At 42.9% G+C, this 26,715-nt stretch overlaps 3 protein-coding genes across 4 annotated transcripts in view; 2 read left to right on the top strand and 1 right to left on the bottom strand.

Annotated features, from left to right (window-relative positions):
• Positions 1–2,910: 2,910 nt before the first annotated feature.
• On the top strand, positions 2,911–13,799 carry eef1a1a (eukaryotic translation elongation factor 1 alpha 1a). Of its 2 annotated transcripts, none has more exons than XM_042323570.1 (8): positions 2,911–2,932; positions 5,025–5,199; positions 5,454–5,633; positions 5,857–6,153; positions 7,358–7,508; positions 12,069–12,325; positions 12,656–12,890; positions 12,996–13,799. In XM_042323570.1, the coding sequence occupies exons 2-8, from the start codon at positions 5,056–5,058 to the stop codon at positions 13,118–13,120; spliced, it is 1,389 nt and encodes a 462-aa protein (XP_042179504.1). In that variant the 5' UTR covers positions 2,911–2,932; positions 5,025–5,055; the 3' UTR covers positions 13,121–13,799. The 2 variants fall into 2 exon arrangements, with proteins under 2 accessions (XP_042179504.1, XP_024280620.1); XM_024424852.2 differs by lacking the exon at positions 2,911–2,932 and adding an exon at positions 3,452–3,612.
• Positions 13,800–14,755: 956 nt separating this feature from the next.
• On the top strand, positions 14,756–16,710 carry cgasa (cyclic GMP-AMP synthase a). The gene is given in 6 exon segments (XM_042323569.1): positions 14,756–15,275; positions 15,358–15,574; positions 15,668–15,724; positions 15,727–15,921; positions 16,072–16,171; positions 16,370–16,710. Coding segments are annotated over 6 exon segments (1,344 nt in total). The 5' UTR covers positions 14,756–14,834; the 3' UTR covers positions 16,704–16,710.
• A 143-nt stretch (positions 16,711–16,853) lies between these two features.
• Positions 16,854–26,715, bottom strand: part of ddx43 (DEAD (Asp-Glu-Ala-Asp) box polypeptide 43) — a 30,197-nt gene continuing 20,335 nt past the window's right edge. Inside the window, exons 13-17 of the mRNA XM_024424850.2 lie at positions 23,669–23,778; positions 18,022–18,160; positions 17,786–17,873; positions 17,548–17,683; positions 16,854–17,069 (exon numbers count right to left, since the gene is read on the bottom strand). Coding sequence (XP_024280618.1) covers positions 17,558–17,683; positions 17,786–17,873; positions 18,022–18,160; positions 23,669–23,778 — 463 coding nt within the window. The 3' untranslated portion in view covers positions 16,854–17,069; positions 17,548–17,557. The remainder of the gene's footprint in view (positions 17,070–17,547; positions 17,684–17,785; positions 17,874–18,021; positions 18,161–23,668; positions 23,779–26,715) is intronic.

Genomic DNA, 26,715 nt, shown 5'->3' with positions numbered 1-26,715 from the left:
ATTCACACCCCTTGACTTTTTCCACATTGTGTTACAGCCTGAATTTAAAATTGATTAAATAAAAGCAGACATTGAGTTACCCTTTGAGCATAGTGAAGTTATTAATAACACTTTGGATGGTGTGTCACTACAAAGACACAGGTGTCCTTCCTAACTCAGTTGCCAGAGAGGAAGGAAACCGCTCAGGGATTTCACCATGAGGCCAATGTTGACTTGAAAACAGTTAAAGTTTAATGGCTGTGATAGAACACTGAGGATAGATCAACAATGTTGTAGTTACTCCACAATACTAACATAAATGACAGTGAAAAGGAGAAAGCCTGTAGAAAATATAAATATTCCAAAACATGTTTTCAACAAGAAACTAAAGTAATACTACTGAAATGTGGCAACACAATTAACTTTTTGTCCTGAATAGAAACATTACTGAGTACCACTCCATATTTTCAAGCATAGTGGTGCTTGTAATCGTAAGAACTAGGGAGTTTTCCAGGATAAAAAAAAAAGAAACCGAATGGAGGTAAGCACAGGCAAAATCCTAGAAGAAAACATGGTTGTCTGCTTTCAACCAGACACTGGGAGATTAATTAATCTTTCAGGACAATAACCTAGAACACATGCCCAAATCTACACTGGAGTTGTTTAACAAGAAATCAGTGAATGTTCCTGAGTGGCTGAGTTACAGTAATGACTTAAATCTACATGTCTGTTGTCTAGAAATGATCAACAACCAGTTTGACAGCTTGAAAAATGGGGAAATGTTGCACAATCCAGGTGTGGAAAGCTCTTAAGCCTTGTTTACACTGCAGGCCTTAATGCTCAAATCAGTTTTGTTTTTGGAATACTGACTGTCTAGACAGGTAAGTTACAAGTTACCAAATCAGATGTGTGTGTGTTCAGACAGCAGTCATTTGCTGACATGGCTATGCTAGTTGTCATAGTAACAACAGGTGTGTGAGCAGTGGTGTAGGCTGATTGGTGGTGATGCTCGTGCTTCCCATAACTCAGAATTTATATAGCAAGCTAAGGTGACGATGCCTTCCATGGACGTTTCCCAGTTGTTTTGAATGTTCAAAATCATAGTGTAAGAACACATAAAGCCTCAAAGGATAAGATGATCCCACTTTCAAATCTAAACTCAGCAAAAAAAAGAAATGTCTCTTTTTCAGGACCCTGGTCTTTCAAAGATAATTTGGAAAAATCCAAATATCTTCACAGAGCTTCATTATAAAGGGTTTAAACACTGTGTCCCATGCTTGTTCAATGAACCATAAATAATTAACATGCACCTGTGGAACAGTCGTTAAGACACTAACAGCTTACAGAAGGTAGGCAATTAAGGTCACAGTTATGAAAACTCCGGACACTAAAGAGGCCTTTCTACTGACTCTGAAAAACACCCAAAGAAAGATGCCCAAGGTCCCTGCTCATCTGTGTGAATGTGCCTTAGGAATGCTGCAAGGAGGCATGCGGACAGGGCAATACATTGCAATGTCCGTACTGTGAGACACCTAAGACAGCGCTACAGGGAGACAGGACGGACTGCAGATTTTGTGCAATTCTACACATTTTTCGATGAGGCGGAGAGGAAAAATATACGTTTTACAGCTAATTTCCTGCAATTCTACACATTTTGTTGTAGGATGGAGACAAATGTTTTCAGTTTTTAATATATGAGTGACACCGATTAACCTTGATTACTACAAGTTTAGATAGCTGGCCACTAGACTCACTTACCAATCTAAAAAATGTTAGCTGACATGGGTTAATTATTTATTGTACCTTTATTTAACTAGGCAAGTAAGTTAAGAACACATTCTTATTTACAATGACAGCCTAGGAACAGTGGGCTAACTGCCTTGTTCAGAATGACAGATTTTTACCTTGTCAGCTCAGTGATTCGATCTAGCAACCTTTCAGTTACTGGCCCAATGCTCTAACCACTAGGCTACCTGCTGCCCCAAATTGAGCGCCTATCAGTGAATGATGAGAAAAACTGTTGACTCACAACCAAATTTCAAAATTGCACCTTGTGTATTCTACTTCGTAACAAGTTGAGACCCAGACGGAGTTCCCCCTTTTTTTTAAAATTATGTTTTGGGAAATTGATAAGAGGAGCCTTCAAAAGGATGCGGGCTTGCAGCCAGTTGCCCATCCCTGCTCTACGCAGTGGCGTGTATTCATGGTTGCCAAGGGAAGCCAGGCTTCCCCCCCCAAAAAAATTATGAATGTATCTTTAGTCTCTGTGATTCATACTTTTCCTTCAATCTGCAAGAGGCCGAATGCATAGAAAGCATCCGAGTGAGTGAAACAGCGCCTCTCTCTCTCTATGTGTGTAGTCCATCTGATTCTGTCTAGTTCAAACAAGTATGACATTAATGCTACGGGCGGCCGCAAAGGCAAGGGAACCCAGCGAGCATCGGGCCTCCCTTTACAAAAATGTATTTTAAAAATGAGCCAATCAGCATTGAGCTAAACTGAGCGAGCTCAACTGTGATTGGTCCTGGTGCACCAAAGTGTCAAGGGAAGCCAGCTTGGATTTGGAGTCACTCCTATCAAATCCCATTGAGAGCATACGTCATTGACAAAAAAAACTTGAATTGTTGCATCTCGTGTTGTCCTCCAGTGGTTAGCTAGCCAGCTAGCTAAAATGGTCCCTTTCCAAAAATAGCCATGGATGGAGATATGGATTTAGACTTGTGGTTTTATTTCATTCTCTGTACTGGCTAATGATTATAACAGCGATTCTGATCCAACCATTAATTCATACATTGTTGTGCCCCTGGCCTGAGAGATAGATGTAGAAGGCTAATGTTTACTAGCGTTGCCCATGAATGGAAGTTAGGTGAGTGAGCAAGCATTTTAGCCAGGACAACAACAAATAAAAAGTGTGTAGTGTATGACAGAGTGATAGACCGTTTTGTCAACATGGGTGAGTCAACATGTTTTTCTACTTTCACGAACATGCATGCACACACTCAGAAATCAGGACCATGGACAGCCACATATTTAGCTTGGACTAAATTGTTTTTGGAATCTTTTAGTTATCACTGTATTAGACTAAACCGAGGTGATGATGTTGAAATATTGACGTTGAAATGGTGCTGGCATAGTGGAGGCAGCTCCTGTTTGCGACTTGCAGTAACTCTGTGGTTCTAAATCAATAGTTGTGTAGCAGTCCGAAAATGTCTGAAACATTAACTTGCTTGACCATGCTGTAGGTCATGCTGTAGGTCTGTTACTGTACAAGCAATATGCTTTGTGAACTTCACTTAGAGAGGTTGATATCGAGTTTTATGATAAAAACAAAAAGGTCTTTAGGTCTATACTGTATAGCATGTTCACAAGGCAAATTAATTAACAGGATGTATAGAGCAAACAACGCAATTATCACAACACAGGTTGTAAATATGGCTTGGCTTCCCCAGTGATTTTACCCACGCACCGCTACTGGCCCTGTGTCTAGGGCACTTGGGGTATATAATACGAACGATCTCGGAAGGGGTATGAGCATTGAACGCAATTGCGTAACCCCCTCCTGTCTGCGATAAACAGATCAGCATCTCGTCACAGTCTCATTCAGCACCGGACTTGACTCATTCGTTTGCGCAGGTAGGCAATACTTTCCAATAACTACGCATGTGATACATTGTTTCAAATCTAATGCTCTAAATGGCGAATGACTGAATGTTTATATTTTCCATTTGCCCTTACATTGTTGTGCGTAACGTTTGTGGGCGTGTGAATATGGCATTGTTTTTGGAAGCCGACAGTCGACCGCTAATGCGCATAGATAGGCCATATTCGAGTAAGCGTAGGCGATGAGAGAACATGGCGGCAGAGGCAGGAGGACGGTTTGGAAATCCAACTAAATCCTCTGGACTTCATCAGAATTATCCGGTCGCGCAGCTAATTGTAGCACCTACATTCCAGTCACCTGTTTTTAAATAGGCTTACATGGACAGCAAAGTCAAATGAACAGTTGAAAAACAAAAACTATTGCAAAGAAAAATAAACTATTGCAAAGCTACCATAATTTTATTTTAGAAATAGCAGTCAGTTCTGGTGAAATCTGGTATCAGCTCCCAGTGCACCTAGATAAGCATGCAGAATTAGGCTACTGTAATAATTTCCATACATTGCTCACCTAATGAAATGGTCTGTCATAAATATCAACAACCTAGGGTGTTGATCAATTTTGCAATTGGAAAATGAAGTGAATTTGTGGTGTTTCTGTCATTGTCATGCAAGTCAATGAAAAGGAAACAACACGACTGTCCTAGTAAAACCGGCATTTATTTAAATATAATATGTGTTATGGTGTTATTCCCCAGCATTTAACCTGTGCATTCCACTGCAGTAGTCTGGCTTCAGAAATGGCTGCTGCACATTCAATGCCAAGGCTCATGACAAAATGGAGGACTGTCTGAGGTTACAGTTAGCAAGTTGATATGGAATAGGGAGGATATTCAGTGACATAAGAGCTGATTGTCTCAATGTCTCACTGCTGAGCAGTGGCAGGTAGCCTAGCGGTTATAGTGTTGGGCGAGTATACCTGAGCCGAGGTGAAAAATCTGTTGATGTGCCCTCGAGCAAGGCACTTAATCCTAATTTGCTCCAGGGTCACTGTACTACTTCTGACCCTGTTAAACAACATTTCACTGCACCCATCCGGTGTGTGACAATACACATTGTTTTGGGTGGCCGAGGAAAGGAGGGATAACTAGCTAGAAACTAACTGTGTCTTGAGCTTGATGCAGTTCTGTGCCCACTGACAGTTTGCGAACATTAAATGATTGCTGATTGGTCTCGTGGTGCCATTTATGTGAAATTGTTTTTGTGTGTAAACTGTGCTTGTCCTTAGAAGTTATGCTGAGGCAGTAGCTGATGGGGCTGTTACGCAATGGGAAGTCAGCTGTAGTGTCCTTGTCCATGGTGCTGTAATTCACTGTATTCCCTTGTGGAGTCTTTGCCCAGGAAATCCTTTCAGATCCATAGACCTTGCTGCACTTTTCCACCTGCAGACTCTCTCACTGTCACTTTAACCAGTCAGCCATGGGCAAGGAGAAGCTCCACATCAACATTGTGGTGATCGGACACGTGGACTCTGGCAAGTCCACCACCACTGGCCACCTGATCTACAAGTGCGGTGGCATTGACAAGAGGACCATCGAAAAGTTTGAGAAGGAGGCTGCTGAGGTGAGTAAGAGTTGGTACTGTACTTTGCAAACATCTATTGATAGTCCGTTCTTCTGTTGGCCAACATGTTGTAAAAGGGCTCAGTACACTGCTGTTACATTGTATTAACCAATCATCTTCATAGGCTACCTAAAGATCGACAGTTATGTTGCCATATATTGTCTAATTTGACAATACATCTTGGCAATAGAATTCACTACCATTGACTTCTCCTCAGAAATGTCATATAACCAGTGATGTGTGTTTTTTCTCAGATGGGGAAGGGCTCCTTTAAGTATGCCTGGGTGCTGGACAAGCTGAAGGCAGAGAGGGAGCGTGGCATCACCATTGACATCTCACTGTGGAAGTTTGAGACCAGCAAGTACTACGTCACCATTATCGACGCCCCCGGACACAGGGACTTCATCAAGAACATGATCACTGGAACCTCCCAGGTCTGAATCACAATGACACAGTCCTTCCTTACACACAGACACCTGCCAGGTCTTCATTCAATTGCCTGGAAGTCTATTAGTAAACTTGCAACTGTGGTTTTCCAGGCTAGCTTATAGCTGTACTATAACCACAGGCAATTTGCGGACTCAAAGTGCCATCTTAGTTGCATAGGACTTTTGAAAACGAATTGTATTTATTATTCACATGTTCTGGTGTTTACAGGCAGACTGTGCCGTGCTGATTGTGGCAGCCGGTGTGGGTGAATTCGAGGCCGGCATCTCAAAGAACGGGCAGACCCGCGAGCACGCCCTCCTGGCCTACACCCTGGGGGTCAAGCAGCTGATCGTGGGCATCAACAAGATGGATTCCACTGAGCCCAACTACAGCCAGAAGCGTTATGAGGAGATTGTGAAGGAAGTCAGCACCTACATCAAGAAGATTGGCTACAACCCGGATACGGTAGCCTTTGTTCCCATCTCTGGCTGGAACGGAGACAACATGCTGGAGGCCAGTCCTAATGTACGTAAGCAAGAAGCTAAAGGGCATTTATTTTTTATCTTTATACTAGGATAGCATTGCAGCCACAGTGAGCGGTCTGAGTATATGTAATATAATCTAGCAGTGTGCCGATTTCGTCATACACGTAAACGTATCCGTTTTATCACTTGATACGCGTAAAACCAGGAAGTGCACTTTAAATGCTGCTAATTAAATGCTGGTAAAGCCTATACCTCTAGTGCACATTACTGCACATTGTTAGGTTCCTTCACTCAATCACACACATTGTTCAAAGGTAAACGACCCCGACAAATAAATGCACATTAGGGCCATTTACTTAGTCCTATTCAATTATCAACGAAATAAGCTAATAAATACCCTAATGCATGGCTGGCTACTGCTGCATGCATTTATTCCAGACGCAGATTTAGAGGAAGATAGGCTAATTTGCTTGCCCCATATATTGTTTCACTGCAAAACCTCTCTCCCGACACTTATGCCACAACATTTGTACAATTAAAATATCAACATTGGTCATTTCATTTTAGAATAATCTGTCACTCGGTAAACATGCCTGGGCCAGAATAAAAAAATAGCAAGAAGCATGGGCAAGGATCACGACATAAGATGTCGTCAACAATGGAATAATTATACTGGCAGACAAAGTAGGACTACTAAATAACGCCAAGTAGACAGAATATATGGCCTTAAAAGTCTACAGAAAATAACTAGATTGTTGTTCAATCACTAGCTACGGATTCATACATGACGTTTGGAGAAGGGGAGACTTGTGCCCCGAGAAGAGTGACTGTTAGTGAAACAGCCGTGCATGGCTGGGTCAATTAGAGCAGACGGAGAGCGGCTTATTCTAATTCAATTGTTGCAGCAGGCTCAACAAATAGTCTGCCAGTATCTTTACAGACAGAAGAACTAGTCAATAGTTTGGAGCACACAGCGCTTCACACTGTTTTAGTGAAAGATGTGTGATGGCAGCTGAAAATAAAACATGTCCGATCACTGATAATTACAAAAAAAATACTCGTCAATCGTATTATGAAAATTCTCCATATTCGTTATGATACTAGTTTTATCCGAGTATTTGGCACACCCCTAATATAATCTGCTCTCCGCTTTACTTTGAAGAAAGTAAGTTAATGAAAAATGTGGAGCACAGCACACTTTATAACTTTGATCTACTGCTCACTCGGGGCTCCTCCATCCTCAGATGACCTGGTTTAAGGGATGGAAGATCACCAGGAAGGATGGCAGTTCGTCCGGGACCACCCTGCTGGAAGCTCTGGATGCTATTCAGCCCCCGTCCCGCCCCACCGACAAGCCCCTCCGCCTACCCCTGCAGGATGTCTACAAGATTGGAGGTGAGCATCGCACCCACCTTAGAGGCTGCCCATCCGTAATTGATACATTCTAGGGATGTACCGATTCACAGATATGCATCGGCCCCTGATTCAAATGTTTAAGATACAAGTGCATCGGTCTGCGTACCCCGAACTGAAGTATACATCGGTCCAAAAATGGATTAAAACTTAACAAAATCGCTGGCTCAGTTATATATACAGTGGGGCAAAAAAGTATTTAGTCAGCCACTAATTGTGCAAGTTCTCCCACTTAAAAAGATGAGAGAGGCCTGTAATGTTCATCATAGGTACACTTCAACTATGACAGACAAAATGAGAGAGAAAAAATCCAGAAAATCACATTGTAGGATTTGTAATGAATTTATTTGCAAATTATGGTGGAAAATAAGTATTTGGTCAATAACAAAAGTTTATCTCAATACTTTGTTATATACCCTTTGTTGGCAATGACAGAGGTCAAACGTTTTCTGTAAGTCTTCACAAGGTTTTCACACACTGTTGCTGGTATTTTGGCCCATTCCTCCATGCAGATCTCCTCTAGAGCAGTGATGTTTTGGGGCTGTTGCTGGGCAACACGGACTTTCAACTCCCTCCAAAGATTTTCTATGGGGTTGAGATCTGGAGACTGGCTAGGCCACTCCAGGACCTTGAAATGCTTCTTACGAAGCCACTCCTTCGTTGCCCGGGCGGTGTGTTTAGGATCATTGTCATGCTGAAAGACCCAGCCACGTTTCATCTTCAATGCCCTTGCTGATGGAAGGAGGTTTTCACTCAAAATCTCATGATACATGGCCCCATTCATTCTTTCCTTTCCACGGATCAGTCGTCCTGGTCCCTTTGCAGAAAAACAGCCCCAAAGCATGATGTTTCCACCCCCATGCTTCACAGTGCGTATGGTGTTCTTTGTATGCAACTCAGCATTCTTTGTCCTCCAAACACGACGAGTTGAGTTTTTACCAAAAAGTTATATTTTGGTTTCATCTGACCATATGACATTCTCCCAATCTTCTTCTGGATCATCTAAATGCTCTCTAGCAAACTTCAGACGGGCCTGGACATGTACTGGCTTAAGCAGGGGGGACACGTCTGGCACTGCAGGATTTGAGTCCCTGGCAGCGTAGTGTGTTACTGATGGTAGGCTTTTTTACTTTGGTCCCAGCTCTCTGCAGGTCATTCACTAGGTCCCCCCGTGTGGTTCTGTGATTTTTTGCTCACCGTTCTTGTGATCATTTTGACCCCACGGGGTGAGATCTTGCATGGAGCCCCAGATCGAGGGGGATTATCAGTGGTCTTGTGTGTCTTCCATTTCCTAATAATTGCTCCCACAGTTGATTTATTCAAACCAAGCTGCTTACCTATTGCAGATTCAGTCTTTCCAGCCTGGTGCAGGTCTACAATTTTGTTTCTGGTGTCCTTTGACAGCTCTTTGGTCTTGGCCATAGTGGAGTTTGGAGTGTGACTGTTTGAGGTTGTGGACAGGTGTCTTTTATACTGATAACAAGTTCAAACAGGTGCCATTAATACAGGTAATGAGTGGAGGACAGAGGAGCCTCTTAAAGAAGAAGTTACAGGTCTGTGAGAGCCAGAAATCTTGCTTGTTTGTAGGTGACCAAATACTTATTTTACACCATAATTTGCAAATAAATTCATTAAAAATCCTACAATGTGATTTTCTGGATTTTTTTTCTCATTTTGTCTGTCATAGTTGAAGTGTACCTATGATGAAAATTACAGGCCTCTCTCATCTTTTTAAGTGGGAGAACTTGCACAATTGGTGGCTGACTAAATACTTTTTTGCCCCACTGTATATAAAAAAATGTATTCTACCTTCTGAAAATATCTGATCTATTGTGACAACTGATGTGTCGGCTCCTTCTGTGTCAAACTGCATACAACTTTGCTGACACTGCAAAATACAAATGAATCATTATGGGGGGAATTCCAACGACAATAGGTAAGTGCCCATAACGTGAGTTAAGTGCCCATAACGTGAGTTAAGTGTCCATAAATGGAACGTAATTTCCTTTTTATGCACTTCTCTCTCTACGCATACTCTGACCTTGAACTTAAGCATTATTAACCCTCTATTTGTTTGTGGTGCAGATTTTTTTTAAAGTTTGACATCTCAGCCAGCAGTGGTTCTTCCTTTAAAAGTTATGAGTTTATACTGCGACCGTTTGTGGTAGATGGTGGCATTCTGTCATTGCACCACACTATCACAAGGAGGAGTTAGAACGCTGATCTATCGGTAGGTCTAAATTGTGGTGTTTTCAGTCAGTCTCTCTCCTCTGGCACTAGAGTCCTGCATCAGGCAACAACAACAACTGTCGGTGGTCCTGGGGTTAAGAGAGAACTTGGATAAATACAAATGGGGGAATTTCACTTGACATGTGGACTGACGATTTTACAAAAAAAATAGGCACAGTGAGCTTTTGGTTTCTCTCCATCTGAATACAGAAAAAAAATCGAAATATCTAACTGCCTCTATTTACAAATTAGAAGAATGTTTCACCCAATGTTCAAGAATGGCCTTTTTCCCTTTATTCAAATTACTACAATCGCTCACTTTCGGTTATTTGAAACGAAATCAACAAAATAATTTTTAAATAATGTGATTATTATAATTAACCCTACATTAGAATTATATAAAAAGCCTCTTAGATATTCTCACAGATCAGATTTGCCCTTACGAAAAATGCCCCTTAGATATTTAGAATCCTCCAATTCTCTAAATTAAATTGGCGGAGAGTCAGGCGGCATTGGCGGAGTTGAAGAGGGCGAGGAACGGGGGCTGCTTTATATAATTAACATTCTATTATTTATTTATTTTCTGTGATCAAAAAATAAAATGAACAATTAAATTCTTTAAGAGACCTGTTTAAGTAGTATTTTAGTATTTTGATACAGGGAGAGGAAACAAACGTAGCAGGCTGTGAATTCTGCAAACAACTTTTCTAGGATGGGCTAATAGCAGGACAATAGACTCAACCTTTACAAAGGATAGTCTAATAGCTCGGCTACAGTAGGTGTGAACCCCCCAACTCACTTGCAATGTATTAAGTACTCAAAAGGTTTACATTTCTAACTCTAAACCTCATGCAACCGCAAAATGTCAGATCAGGCATAAATTGTACAGTATTGATGCATTCCTTAATAAAATAATGATAGAAATACTCTTTTAAAATTCAGATGTTTATTTCAACTATTAGCAGGACCAATAGGGAATAAATATCACTGAATGACAGGGACTGGTCTTGATAAATAAATCAGATTTTTATTTGGAAATGTTAGGATCATTTTGCTTTTCACTCAGTCCTTTAGTAGCCTAGGCCTACTCCCGACCAGTCCACACAAGTTTCTTCAACTGTCTTCTGACTGTGATTAGAGTGATGTTGATTGCCTTTGCCGATCGTTCATCATCTTCAACCATCAGTGAGTGTATCTTACCGAGTCCACCAAATGCATTGTTTTAGTACTCTACAACCCAATTTGCCCCAACAAAAAAATGCATCAACACCTCAAATATATTAATTTATTATTAACCCTGCATTATAATTGTAATGCAGATGTTTATTTCATTATGGATCCATAACGAATTGCTATGGGAATAAATATCATTGAATGACGTGGTCAACTATTTCAGCACCGCTTCTCGCTCCTGGCTTTATTTTCACTGAATCTCTGTTTGGCTATTGGTTAGCCTACAATTAGGGTGTGGAAATGTTAGGATTATTTTGATCTTAGTACAGTAGCCTACTCCAGACCGGTCACGTTGTACAGCGTCCTGAATGTTTCGTTTGAAGTTCTACAGCGTCCTGAATGTTTCATTCTAAATCAAATCTGCTGTTGATGGAGCTCATGAGCTGGGCCTAGTGAAGACATCAACACTATGAAATAACACATGGGATCATGTAGTAACCAAAAAAGTGTTAAACAAATCAATATATATTTTATATTTGAGGTTCTTCAAAGAAGTCACCCTTCGCCTTTTGACAGCTTTGCACACTCTTGGCATGAGGTCGTTACTTGGAATGCATTTTAATTAACAGGTGTGCCTTGTTAAAAGGCCCAGCTCATGAGCTCCATCAACAGCAGATTTGATTTAGAATGGAAAATCTAGTGTTTACGCAAATGTTAGTGCATCAAACTGAATCGCAACAAAACGTTTCAAACCAAAACGCATCGTTCCTGTATCGTATCAGAGTCCATGTATCTAGATATGTATCGAATCGTCTTGAAAGGGAAAGATGCACATCCCTAATACATCCCTTCCTCATCCTCTCTCCACTTTCTTATCCTCCCTCCACCTTCACTTTCTTATCCTCTCTCCACCTTCACTTTCTTATCCGCTCTCCACCTTCACTTTCTTATCCGCTCTCCACCTTCACTTTCTTATCCGCTCTCCACCTTCACTTTCTTATCCGCTCTCCACCTTCACTTTCTTATCCGCTCTCCACCTTCACTTTCTTATCCGCTCTCCACCTTCACTTTCTTATCCGCTCTCCACCTTCACTTTCTTATCCGCTCTCCACCTTCACTTTCTTATCCGCTCTCCCTCAGGTATTGGCACAGTGCCTGTGGGTCGTGTGGAGACGGGCATGATCAAGCCAGGCATGGTGGTGACCTTTGCCCCTGTTAATGTGACCACTGAGGTGAAGTCTGTTGAGATGCACCACGAGGCCCTGACCGAAGCAATGCCCGGTGACAACGTGGGCTTCAACGTCAAGAATGTGTCCGTCAAGGACATTCGCCGTGGCAATGTGGCCGGAGACAGCAAGAACGACCCCCCAATGGAGGCAGCAGTCTTCACTGCTCAGGTGGGCAGGGCCAGATAACACACTCACACCTACTGTAGAGGTGAAAAAAACCATAGAACCAAAAGACATACAACTAAAAATGTTTAACTATGATACACAGTGGTGATCACATGGATAAAAATATTGGTGATGATACAGCTTGGCAGTTACTAGTAATATTCAATCTATTCCTTATTCATTCTGCTCTTCTCTCACAAATATTTATTTGTGGCACAGTGTGATGAGCTGTGGGGAACAATTTTTGGAAGTAAAGAGGCCAACATCTAATATCATTGCTGATACAGGTGCTGACAGAACAACCATGCTGACTGTGTCTGATATCTTCTCTAGGTGATCATCCTGAACCACCCAGGTCAGATCAGTGCTGGCTATGCCCCAGTGCTGGACTGCCACACTGCCCACATCGCCTGCAAGTTTGCTGAGCTCAAGGAGAAGATTGACCGTCGCTCAGGCAAGAAGCTGGAGGACAACCCAAAGGCTCTGAAGTCTGGAGATGCCGCCATTGTGGACATGGTCCCGGGAAAGCCCATGTGTGTGGAGAGCTTCTCAGAGTACCCTCCACTGGGTGAGTACTGTTGGGTAGTATAACTCTTGGGCCTGGTTGGAATTCTTTGAAAATGGTTCCACTCTCCCTTGAAGTTACCTTGGATCTGACATCCTCTCTCTGCAGGTCGTTTTGCAGTGCGTGACATGCGCCAGACTGTGGCAGTCGGGGTAATCAAGGCTGTTGAGAAGAAAGCCCCCTCCACTGGTAAGGTCACCAAGTCTGCCCAAAAGGCCCAGAAGACCAAATGAATGTTGTGCTGTGCTGCTGACTCAAGAGTCACCCATAGCAGGACAGTAGTCACCCAACCCCACCCCCCTATTGGCTGCTTCAACTCCATAGTCAAAGACTGGTTAATAATCACAATGCATCGCAAAAGTATCAGAAGGAAAGAAACAAATATTAAGCCTAGTCCTTAAGACAGTGTTTGTTCCCCCTCTCATTTCAAAGTGGTTAGATTCATGTGTATTTATTTACGTTGTAATAGCACATTGCTAGTTTTAAACGTGTACTGTTAAATATGTGAATGACCATGTTCCCCATGTGTGAGATATTGTAACCATAGAGGGGCGTGTAAACTGCCACCCCCTTCCTCTCTGTACTGCAGTTATAAGTCACTCTTCACGTGGTCTGTTGTCTTGCTTTTAGTGTTTGTAAACTACCTGGTGCTTTATAGTAGCCTTTGGTAATTAACTCTTACAAGTAGAAAATTATTTCTCTAAAGTGTATGTTGTGTTATATATATATATATATATATATTGTTGTACTCTAGGCACACTGAGTATACCAATAGTTGACTCTCCAATCACTTTTAATTGGCGTTTTGCTATCTTTGCACTGGAAAACTTTTAATTGGCAGAAGCTGTTGCACCTTACTCTGTTCGAGATGGCACAAGACTCGTCATGACATTAAAAGATAATTTAACCCTTTTTCGATTGAAGTGAATCATTAATTGCTCTAAGCTGTGCGTTCTGTTAAATGAATCCTTTCTGGGGTTCATCGATAACTGAGGAGAAATCTTATACTGTTTAACGGAGTTTGCGTAGTCATTTGCCATTGTGTAGTAAACTAGTTAGAGGGTCAAGAAAAGTACAAGTTACATAGAGTATCTATCTGGGGGCAGGTAGCCTAGCGGTTAGAGTGTTGGGCCAGTAACCAAAAGGTTGCTAGATTGAATCCCCGAGCTGACGAGGTAAAATCTGTAGTTCTGCCCCAGCACAAGGCAGTTAACCCACTGTTCCCATCATATTGAAATGTAAGTCCTTGATGGAAGATGGGGATTTAGAGTTGTCATACATTTACCTGACAATAGCACATTTCTGTTACATGTATTTTGTATTACACTGGGCTGAACTCCAATGTATTTTCTAACAAGATACTTTTGAGAAGTAATACAAATTTAAAAAAAGGTTCACCATTATGGCTCCCTTTCAAGTATATGAACTAAATACATATGCAGTATTATTCTAGTATTATTCTAATGAGCTCCACCCCAAAACAAGGCAAATAATAATCCCCAGTGTGTTTTGCAGTTCAATTTGGTATGTTCACTTTCACATATATATTTATTTAACAGACACTCTTATCCAGAGTGTCTGCAAGTCAGAGCATTCAACTAAGGTAGATAAACAAGTCGTAGCAAGTAAAAATGTTGCCGTTTGGGTCAGCTACTTGCAAATGTATTTATGTATTTTAAAATACATTTCAAAATGCAAATATGTTGTTTATTTTGTCATTTGTGCCCATCCCTAGTGGTAGGTAGAAGCTCAATCATTATGTGACAAGCGTTGGTTAGGCGTTAGTGCTTTTGTTTATTTTGGCTCACTAGCTTGCGATGAGCCGATACTGTATATAGCAAGGGGAGTGTTCACAATCACATTTCATCAAACCAAAACAGCGAAGACGATCATTTCTCTGGCATAGTATACACTAGTGGGTGTCGCATCACGATCATACATACTACAATGAGCGGGAGAGGGAAGACAAAAAAAAGTCCAGCCGGGCCCGCGCAAAGAGTCCAGCCGGGGCCAGAACCAGGGTGTGCCAAGAGTTTGGTTCGGGACAAGAATGGTTCCATTGGAGGTTGCCATGCAGTGATGGACACTAAGGACATGCAACAGATTCCTGAGGAAAATAAACCTAAGGAGCATAAGCAGCCTACGTGCACCACTGAGGGAAAGCCAACTGTGCCACCAGAGACCGGTTCAAGGATTGTTGACTCACATCAGGATAAGATCCTGTTTACAACACTTGATAAATTAAAGATTAAGATGACACATAAATCGGATTCATCAAGAATTGTCAATGACGTGGTAAGGTGTATAAGTGACCACATGAAAAAGTGTACAGAATGCTTCAAAGAAGTAAATGTTCTGCGCACTGGAAGTTACTACGAACATCTAAAGGTGGGTCATTAAATGGTTCACCACCAACGTGACCCAATACGCTTGCATGCCTTACAGATATCTTATGTTTTGATCAATATAGATTTCTGATCCCGACGAATTCGACGTGATGTTTAATTTTCCGGTGGAGCGGGTGGACATTCGGCCATTTGGAGACGATGGAGCTTTTTATAGCGTGGCATTTAAACGGGGAAAACACTCTCTGGATCGCTTCAAAAATAGGGACAACACGGTATCTGCGAGTGAAATGCTTAAGGAGTTCAGAAACGAAGTTAAAACGTCTGTGAAGAAACAGAAAGGTGTGTAGAGCGCGCGCTTCTCAAATGCATAAACGATTGATTGCTTTGTATGTTGTATCGAAAAACATTTATTTGCATTTCACTTCTTTCAAGACGTGTTGGTGAAGAAGAAGAAGGGTTGCCCGGCGGTGACCTTAATGACGGGACGGGAACTGTTCCCATCTCACTGGACATTGTTCTGGGACTACAGGTCAAATCGAGTTGGCCCACTTTCACCCAGGAAGGCTTCAAAATAGACACCTGGCTTGGGACCAAAGTGAAGAAAGATCTAAAGGCACATTCATACTACCTCGTTCCGAAGTATGAGGGAAAGGGCACGGTGGAACTGGAAGGGGTCTGCGCTAAAGGTAACCATTAGGTCAACAAGATTTACACATAACATGCTATCACTTTAATTTGTGATGTATTCATTAATGAGAGTTCGATAGAAAGGAGAAGTGGCATGTATGGCCTTTTGCCAAGTTTCCTAATGTTTTTTCTTGTCGTGTTATGCATAGACTCTTGGCGCATCTCATTCTCGCATGTGGAGAAGAGTATCATAACAAATCATGGCTCCCAGAAGACCTGTTGCAAGGCAAGCGGAATTCGCTGCTGCAGGTAAGCCTACTGTAGTCATAATGCCCTGGCAAAACCTTGACAAATTGTCTGCTACAGTACAGGGAATCATTAACAAGTGTACTTTCCATGAAGTAGACCTTTAAATTGTATATTTCTTATTTTATTAACCAAACTCATTTACTTTGATAAATTGTGTATGATCATGTGTGCATGAGGCTACCCATTTTCTTCCTTCAGGAAGGACTGTCTGAAGCTTCTGAAGCACCTGTTAAGCCTTTTGAAGGCAGAGGACCCTAGTCTGTCCAAGTTCTGTTCCTACCATGCAAAGACCACCCTTCTGCACGCATGCTGCTCCAGGACCAAGGACAGTGACTGGGAGGCGACGCAGCTGGGACCCTGCTTCCAGCAGCTGTTGAGAGACTTTGAGGGCCACCTGAAAGATGGCAAGCTCCCAAACTTCTTCATCCCCACACACAACCTGCTGGGCTCTGGCCACAACCGCAGGAGATGCCTGATCCTGGCCCAGTGTATTGAGGAGCAGCGCAACAAAGGTTTCCCAATCTTCGGCTAGTGAGTCGGGACTACCTCAATCACTGCCCCCTTAGTGACTCACCCAGAGCCCCAATAGACATAAGTGGAGTATAGCTGTGGTCCCATACTGTTGTCTATGTTAAAAGCAATGGCATAGGCAGGAGGAATTGAAGAGCAGAGGAGAAAGGAGTCAGAAGTTACCATTTAATTCAGATCAGAACAGTTTTGAGTCTTCCCAGAGATGATACATGGAGAAGAGCAGTTGGCTCTCACTCAAATTATAAAAAGGTCATTTAAACTGTCTGTACAACACTATGAATTATTCAATAAAACAAAAATGTGTAACACAAAAAAGGATGAACGCTGGAGATTCCAGAACTGAAGTTGCAAGTTGCTTCTTCCTCTCCTGAAAAAGTAAGAAACACAGATTTGACAATTGGCAAAAGGATATGAGCTGTCAGTGAGGATTTTTGAACTGTTTAAAAAAAAAAAATCCCAGGAAATCTTCCTACTAAGTACGTCAACACCAGTTATATTTGGTGTGACCACACTGTCATATTATAGGACTCAAACGGTCTAACAGAGAGAATGTGTGTGCGATGTGAACGCACTGCATGTTCTGTTTTCCCACAGCATTTGTATTTCTGTTCAGCTTTTTCCACCAAAAGCGGTTTCTTTGTTAATAGCCATGCATTGGAATTTAAGGCCTGAGGGCAGTGGTGTTTTCAGCTGAGTATCAATAAATTGCAACGTGTATGTGCCAAATATCCTACTTTTCAATAAAAGGGAATAAATAGCAAAGATGTCTCATCTGTGAACCCAAAGGACTAGACTATTGTTAACACATCAGCCCTTCTCTTCACACATATGCTTAACCTGTGTACCTGTAATGGGTTAGAACCTCCAGTTAGACTCTCCTCTGTCTCTTACTCCTCCTCCCCCTCTGGGGCCGTACATCTCCTTCTCTCGCTTGTGCTTCTCGTATCTCTCCGCCATGAGCACCAGCTCATCAGGTACCTCCTACACAGGGATTCAGGTTCAATCCAAATAGGTCTCATTTGTTAGACAATGTGAATACTGTCTGTGTGTGTGTTGCTCTGTGTGTGAGAGCGAGCAGAGTACCTGTCCAGCCCTCTCCAGGATGGGGATCAGGTCAGCAGCCTTCCTCCAGTCTCCTCTCGTTACCAAGGTGATGGAGGCCCCAGAGCGTCTACCAGTTATGAGACAAGGAAAAAAATGTAAAAAACTGTCAACAATGACACATCAGAAAAAAATATTTGACAATTAGTGAAGAAACATGCTGATATCTCTTGGAAGCAGCTCAGGTAGAGAAAGGAGACCCACACACACACACTCACCCAGCCCGGCCCGTGCGGCCCACGCGATGGACATACTCTTCAATGTTGCGTGGGAAGTCAAAGTTGAAGACGTGTGTGACATCTGTGACGTCCAGCCCTCGGGAGGCCAGGTCAGTGGCCACTAGGATACGGACAACACCTATGGCAACACACACACATACATTACATGGCCAAAGGTATGTGGACACACCATCAAATTAGTGGATTTGGCTATTTCAGCCACACAGGTTGCTGACAGGTGTATAAAATTGAGCACACACCAATGGCAATCTCCATAGACAAACATTGGCCACAGAATGGCCCGTACTGTAGACCTCTGACTTTCAATGGGGCACCGTCATAGGACGCCACCTTTCCAAAAAGTAAATGTCAAATTTCTGCCCTGCGCCGGTCAACTGTAAGTGCTGTTATTGTGAAGTGGAAACGTCTAGGAGCAACAACGGCTCAGCTGCGAAGTGGTATGCCACACAACCTCATAGAACAAAAGAGTGCGGAGGCATGTAGCGTGTAAAAACTGTCATCGGTTGCAACACTCACTACAGAGTTCCAAACTGCTTTTGGAAAGCAACGTCAGCACAATAACTGTTGTTGGGAGCTTCATGAAAATAGATTTCCATGGCCAAGCAGCCACACAAGCCTAAGATCACCACATGCAATGCCAAGCATCGGCTGGAGTGGTGGAAAACACGTCACCATTGGACTCTGGAGCAGTGGAAACGTGTTCTCTGGGGAGATTAATCACGCTTCACGATCTGGCATCCGACAGACTAATCTGTGTTTGGTGGATACCAGGAAAACGCTACCTGCCCAAATGCATAGTGCCAACTAAAGTTTGGTGGAGGACAAATAATGGTCTGGGGCGTTTTTTCATGGTTCGGGCAAGGTCCCTTAGTTCCAGTGAAGGGAAATCTTAACGCTACAGCATACAATTACATTCTAGATGATTTTGTGCTTCCAAATTTGTGGCAACAGTTTGGGGGTGGCCCTTTGCTGTTTCAGCATGTTAATGTCTCCGTACACAAAGCGAGGTCTATACAGAAATGGTTTATCGAGATCAGTGTGGAAGAACCTGACTGGTCTACACAGAGCCCTGACCTTAACCCCATTGAACCCCTTTGGGATGAATTGGAACACCGCCTGTGAACCAGACCTAATCACCCAACATCAGTGCCCGACCTCACTAATGCTTGTGGCTGAATGGAAGCAAGTCCCCACAGCAATGTTCTAACATCTAGTGGAAAACCTTCCCAGAAGTGTTGAGGCTGTTACAGCAGCAAAAGGGGGGGGGGCGACCAAATCCACATTAATTAATGTCCATGATTTTGGAAAAACCTGGTGTCCATGCACTACATAGCCAAAAGTATCTACCTCAATTACCTCATACCCCTGCACATGGAGTTGGTACCCCATGTATTTATTCCTTGTGTTATCTTTCTATACTGAAAGAAATATATAGAACGCAACAATTTCATTGATTTGACTGAGTTACAGTTCATATAAGGAAATCAGTCAATTGAAATAAATTCATTAGGCCCACCCAGTTGGGAGCCAGGCCCATCCAATTAGAATAGGCTTTTCCCCACAAAAGGGCTTTATTACAGACATAAATACTCCTCAGTTTCATCAGCTGTCCAGGAGGCTGGTCTCAGATGATCCTGCAGGTGAACAAGCTGGAGGGCCTGGGATGGCGTGGCTACACGTGATCTTCGGGTTTTGAGGCTGGTTAGACGTACTGCCAAACTCTAAAACTACGTTGGAGGCGGCTTAGGGTAGAGAAATGGACAGTCAATTCTCTGGCAACAGCTGTGGTGGACATTCCTGCAGTCAGCATGCCAAATGCACACTCTCTCAACTTGAGACACTTATGGCATTGTGGTGTGTGACAAATCTGCACATTTTAGAGTGACCTTTAATTGTCCCCAGCACAAGGTGCACCTGCATAATGATATGCCCCACCTGTCAGGTGGATGGATTACCTTGGAAAAGGAGAAATGCTCACCAACAGGGATGTAATCAAATTTGTGCACACAATTTAAAAGAAATAAGCCTTTTGTGCATATTGTTTGGAAGGGCCCATAAACAAGCATATCACTGTTAGTCTATAACTGTTTACGAAGTACACACACAAAATCAACCACTCGTAGAGAGCGCGATGTCTTGCTCCCAGACAAACTAAACTTCTTTGCTCGCTTTGAGGACAATACAGTTCCACTGACACGGCCCGCTACCAAAACCTGTGGGCTCTCCTTCAGGGCAGCCAACGTGAGTAAAACATTTAAACGTGTCAACCCTCACAAGGCTGCAGGCCCAGACGGCGTCCTCAAAGCATGCGCAGACCAGCTGTCTGGTGTTTACGGACATATTCAATCATCCTTATCCCAGTCTGCTGTTCCCACATGCTTTAAGAGGGCCACCATTGTTCCTGTTCCCAAGAAAGCCAAGTTAACTGAGCTAAATGACTACCGCCCCGTAGCACTCACTTCCGTCATCATGAAGTGCTTTGAGAGACTAGTCAAGGACCATATCACCTCCACCCTCTACCTGACACCCTAGACCCACCCCAATTTGCTTACCGCCCCAATAGGTCCACAGATGACGCAATCGCACTGCACACTGTCCTAACACATCTGGACAAGAGGAATACCTATGTAAGAATGCTGTTCATCGACTACAGCTCAGCATTTAAGACCATAGTACCCTCCAAACACGTCATTAAGCTCGAGACCCTGGGTCTCAACCCCGCCCTGTGCAACTGGGTCCTGGACTTCACCAGGTGGGGAGGGTAGGTAACAACATCTCCACCCCGCTGATCCTCAACACTGGGGCCCCACAAGGGTGCGTTCTCAGCCCTCTCCTGTACTCCCGGTTCACCCATGACTGCGTGGCCATGCACGCCTCCAACTCAATCATTAAGTTTGCAGACGACAGACACTACAGTGGTAGGCTTTATTACCAACAACAACGAGACGGCCTACTGGGAGGAGTTGAGGGCCCTCGGAGTGTGGTGTCAGGAAAATAACCTCACACTCAATGTCAAAGGAGATAATCGTGGACTTCAGGAAACAGCAGAGGGAGCACACCAACTATCCACGTCGACGGGACAGTAGTGGAGAGGGTGGAAAGTTAAGTTCCTCGGCGTACACATCACGGACAAACTGAAATGGTCCACCCACACAGACAGTGTGGTGAAGGCACAATAGCGCCTCTTCAAACTCAGGAGGCTGAAGAAATTTGGCTTGTCACCAAAAACACTCAAACTTATACAGATGCACAATCAAGAGCATCCTGTTGGGCTGCATCACCGCCTGGTACGGCAACTGCTCCGCCCACAACCGCAAGGCTCTCCAGAGGGTAGTGAGGTCTGCACAACACATCACCGGGGGCAAACTACCTGCCCTCCAGGACACCTACACCACCCAATGTCACAGGAAGGCCATAAAGATCATCAAGGACAACAACCACCCGAGCCACTGCCTGTTCACCCCGCTATCATCCTGAAGGCGAGGTCAGTACAGGTGCATCAAAGTGGGGACCGAGAGATTGAAAAACAGCTTCTATCTCAAGGCCATCAGACTGTTAAACAGCCATCACTAACATTGAGTGACTGCTGCCAACATACTGACTCAACTCTAGCCACTTTAATAATGGAAAAATTGATTTAACATCTGCTAACCATGTGTATGTGACAAATAAAATTTGATTTGAGATGACTGGTTAATATGTTGCACTCCACATGCCTGACTTCTCCAGGAGGACACATTACTTAACCTGCCTCCTGGAGAGCTAATCTCCTACAGGAGCCAACCCTAATCTAGCACACCCGATTCTACTAATTAGCTGCTCACCAGAACCTTAATTAGTGATATCAGGCGCGTTACAACGGGGTTGAAGCGAAAGCCTGCAACCCCAGTAGCTCTCCAGGAGGGTTGGCCACCCCAGCTTTAAATATACAGTTGAAGTCGGAAGTTTACATACACGTCAGCTGGAGTCATTGAAACTCGTTTTTCAAACACTCCACAAACTACTTGTTAGTTTTGGCAAGTCGGTTAGGACATCTACTTTGTGCACGACAAGTAATTTTTCCAACAATTGTTCACAGAGATTATTTCATGTATAATTCACTGTATCACAATTCCAGTGGGTCAGAAGTTCACATACAAGTTGATTGTGCCGTTAAACAGCTTGGAAAATTCCAGAAAATGATATCATGGCTTTAGAAGCTTCTGATAGGCTAATTGACATCATTTGAGCCAATTGGAGGTGTACCTGTGGATGTATTTCAAGGTCTACCTTCAAACTCCAGTGCCTCTTCGCTTGACATCATGGGAAAATCAAAAGAAATCAGCCATGACCTCAAAAAAAAAATTGTAGACCTCCACAAGTCTAGTTCATCCTTGGGAGCAATTTCCAAACGCCTGAAGGTACCACGTTCATCTGCATAAACAATAGTAGGCAAGTATAAACACCATGGGACCACGCAGCTGTCATACCACTCAGGAAGGAGACGTGTTCTGTCTCCTAGAGATGAACGTACTTTGGTGCGAAAAGTACAAATCAATCCCAGAACAACAGCAAAGGACCTTGAAGATGCTGGAGGAAACAGGTAAAGTATTGATATCCACAGTAAATAGAGTCCTATATCGACAAACTGAAAGGCCGCTCAGCAAGGAAGAAGTCACTGCTCCAAAACCGCCATAAAAAAGCCTGACTACAGTTTGCATCTGCACATGGGGACAAAGATTGTACTTTTTGGATAAATGTCCTCTGGTCTGATGAAACAAAAATAGAACTGTTTGGCCATAATGACCATTGTTATGTTTGGAGGAAAAGGGGGGAGGCTTGCAAGCCGAAGAACACCATCCCAACCGTGAAGCACGGGGGTGGCAGCATCATGTTGTGGGGGTGCTTTACTGCAGGAGGGACTGGTGCACTTCACAAAATAGACGGCATCATGAGAAGGAAAATGATGTTGATATATTGAAGCAAGCAAAATGGCTTAAGTACAACAAAGTCAAGGTATTGGAGTGGCCATCACAAAGCACTAACCTCAATCCCATAGAAAATTTGTGGGCAGAACTTAAAAAGCGTGCGTGAGCAAGGAGACCTACAAACCTGACTCAGTTACACCAGCTCTGTCAGGAGGAATGGGCCAAAATTCACACAACTTGTTGTGGAAGGCTACCCAAAACGTTTGACCCAAGTTAAATTATTTAAAGGCAACGCTACCAAATATTAACTGAGTGCATGTAAACTTCTGACCCACTGGGAAAGTGATGAAAGCATTAAAAGTGGAAATAAATAATTCTAATATTATTCTGACATTTCACATTCCTAAAATAAAAAGTGGTGATCCTAACTGACCTAAGACAGGGACTTTTTACTAGGATTAAATGTCAGGAATTGTGAAAAACTGACTATAAATGTATTTGGCTAAGGTGCATGGAAACTTCCGACTTCAACTGTATATACCATTTAGCAGACGGTTCTAGCCAGTGACTTACAGTCATGCGTGTACACATTTTTTACATATTGGTGGTCCCGGTTATAGAACTCACTATCCTGGCTTTGCAAGAGCCATGCTCCATCAACCAAACTACAGCGGACCACTGACCTCAGATCAGTGGTTAGGGATTACTTATCAACCTACTTTCTTTGAAGTCCTTGAGCGCCTCCTCGCGGTCACACTGTTCCCGGTCCCCATGAAGACTCTGTACTGCCAGGCCCCGCAGACACATGTCACTGGACAGGTCGTCACACCTTTCGGTAAGAAATCAGAAAACCTTCAGTATTTGGTGATTGATTAACCCTTGTGTAGTCTTAACATTCTGTATACTCCCCTTGTCCTAAGGGTAAAAAAATGACCCGCCTTCACTAAACCCCTAAAAAAAAAAAGCAGCTTAATTGAATTTTAAACCCGAAATCTATTTTGCATTTAGAAACAACCTGTCATTCATCAAACTTTGTGAATATCTGGGGTTTCCCTCTTCACAATGCAGAAAGACTGCATTTAAAAATCAGTGGACACCACTCGTTTTTATTACAACACCTGTCATAATTGTTTTCTTTACTAAAGTAGAGGTTTATTGTTATTGCTAAAGGTACTGCATAGGTGTAAACATTTTTTTGCAAGAGATAGTACTCATCTAGCCTAAGAAAGTAGCAGAAATGTGCAGAAAGTAGTTTTGAATGCATTTTATTGAAGGGAAACAATAAGTCTTCAACTTCTCTGGCAAAATAGTGATATATTCTTGAATACTGTAGAATGGGGAACTCAACTACAAAATACTAGTCTTCTCCCATTTCTTTAACCATTGCCCCCACCCACAAGGTGTATAAACAACAATAAGAATAAAATAAGATGTGAAGAACATAAATCAAGCAACTAATTAGCACATGTAGGACAGTATGCAAGTGTGTGTGCATGGTATTTGGTATTTTATTACGATCCCCATTAGCTGTTGCAAATGCAGCAGCTACTCTTCCTGGGGTCCCCACAAAACATAATACAGATCATTAGGCAAGAACATAACTACATACATTTTTTTAAAGGCTCACGTAGCCTACACAAACTATCTAGGTCAAATAAAGGAGGAGTTGTGCCGCAAGGTGTTTCTTAATCTGTTTTTTGAAACCAGGTTGGCTGTTTATTTGAGCAATATGAGATGGAAGTTCCATGCAATAAGGGCGTTACATAATACTGTACGTTTTCTTGAATTTGTTCTGGATTTGGAGACTACAAAAAGACCCCTTGCGGCATGTCTTTTAACTGTGCATGGACTTTGCAGATGTATTTCTCACATGTGCAGCACATAGCATTTTACAGTCCTTCTTCGGGGGGGCAGAATTGGCATCTCCTCCTCTTGCCTGCCCCAGCTGTAGCCTCCGGTGGATCAGGACAAGATGCAGCCCCCTGAACAGCTTTCACAAGCGCGGCAGAGGTTGCTGTACGGGGGAGGCACTCCCTTCTTTGAATGTGTGGGGTTACATGTGCCTTTCCCAGCTGCTCCAGGAACACACTCCTCTTGTTCCCACTTATCAGGCATCCAGGTAGGGTTGATCTTGTTCATATCACAAAGGCATTGTATGGAGGACACATCAATGATGTTATGGAAGATGACCAGGGGCCAGCAGGCAGTCATCCTCCTGCAACTGTAAGTTCCAATCACCTTGTCCAGGTTCTCCACATCTCCTTTGTTGTGGTTGTAGTCCAGGATGATGGCTGGCTTCCTGTCCTTATGATCACTGATCTCAGCCGTTTAGTGCAGTGTGCTCAGGAGAACCACATTCTTGTTCCTCTTTGGGAGGTAAGAAACTAGAGTGGTGGTCAACATTGCTCATCATATCAGACCCATAAATAAATTATTCTTCACCTGGCGGGAGAGATTGGGAAACTGCAGTACCAGGGAGAGAAGATCAGCATCTACCCTATTTGGAGCATTTCTCCAATTCTTCTCTGCAGATCCTCAGGCTGGATGGGGAGCGATGCTGCACAGCTATTTTCAGGTGTCTCTAGAGCTGTTCAAAATCAGGTTCAAGTTCGGGCTCTGGCTGGGCCACTCAAGGACATTGAGACTTGTCCCAAAAAACATCCTCACAGCACCATGCTTCACCATAGGGATGGTGCCACTTGGCATTCAGGCCAAATAGATCAATCTTGGTTTCATCAGACCAGAGAATCTTGTTTCTCACGATCTGAGAGTCCTTTAGGTGTCTTGTGGCAAATTCCAAGCGGAATGTCATGTGCCTTTTCCTGAGGAGTGGCTTCCATCTGGCCACTACCATAAAAGGCCTGATTGGTAGAGTGCTGCAGAGATGGTTGTCCTTCTGGAAGGTTCTCCCATATCCACAGAGAAACACTGGCTGTCTGTCAGAGTGACCAACTGTTTCTTGGTCACTTCCCTGACCAAGGCCCTTCTACCCACATTTTCATTTTTTTTTAGTAATACATTTAGAATAAGGCTGTAACAAAATGTGGAAAATGGAAAGGGTCTGAATACTTTGCAAATGCACTGTAGGTGTGGGGTATAGATGAGGTAGTCATTCAAAAATAATGTTAAACATACTTATTGCACACAGTGACTTAAGCCAATTTTTACTCCTGAACTTTAGGCTTGCCATAACATTTTGTAAAAAAAATCAAAACATAATTCCACTGACATTGTGTGTAGGCCAGTGACAAAAAAAATCATCTCCATTTTATATTCAGACAGTAACAAAATGTGGAAAGTCAAAAAGGTGGGAATACTTTGAAGGCACTGTACCTCAGTAAAAAAAAAAGTCAATGTTGAAATATGAGAAATAAATGGAATACCTACATAAAGATGAGATCCTCCTCTCTCCAACCATTACAACAGTAGCTGCTTTCAAAACAGGGTTTCCCCATGTTTGTATTTTGGGTTAGGGCAGACACCTTCATGCAGGAATCAGGATATGAATGTATTTTGGGTTAGGGCAGACACCTTCATGCAGGAATCAGGATATGAATGTATTTTGGGTTAGGGCAGACACCTTCATGCAGGAATCAGGATATGAATGTATTTTGGGTTAGGGCAGACACCTTCATGCAGGAATCAGGATATTAATGCACTTTAGCTTACAGTTTGACCAAATTATGGGTTTTAGCCACCTCCCAAGTGTTGTGAAATCTGTGAATGTATTGTAATGTTTTAAAAGTGTAGAAACTGCATTAATTTT

Source organism: Oncorhynchus tshawytscha, linkage group LG06 (assembly GCF_018296145.1).
Source record: "Oncorhynchus tshawytscha isolate Ot180627B linkage group LG06, Otsh_v2.0, whole genome shotgun sequence".
NCBI lineage: Eukaryota > Metazoa > Chordata > Actinopteri > Salmoniformes > Salmonidae > Oncorhynchus > Oncorhynchus tshawytscha.
Note: the sequence above shows the minus strand (reverse complement) of the source record. Positions and strands in the feature narration are given on the sequence as shown.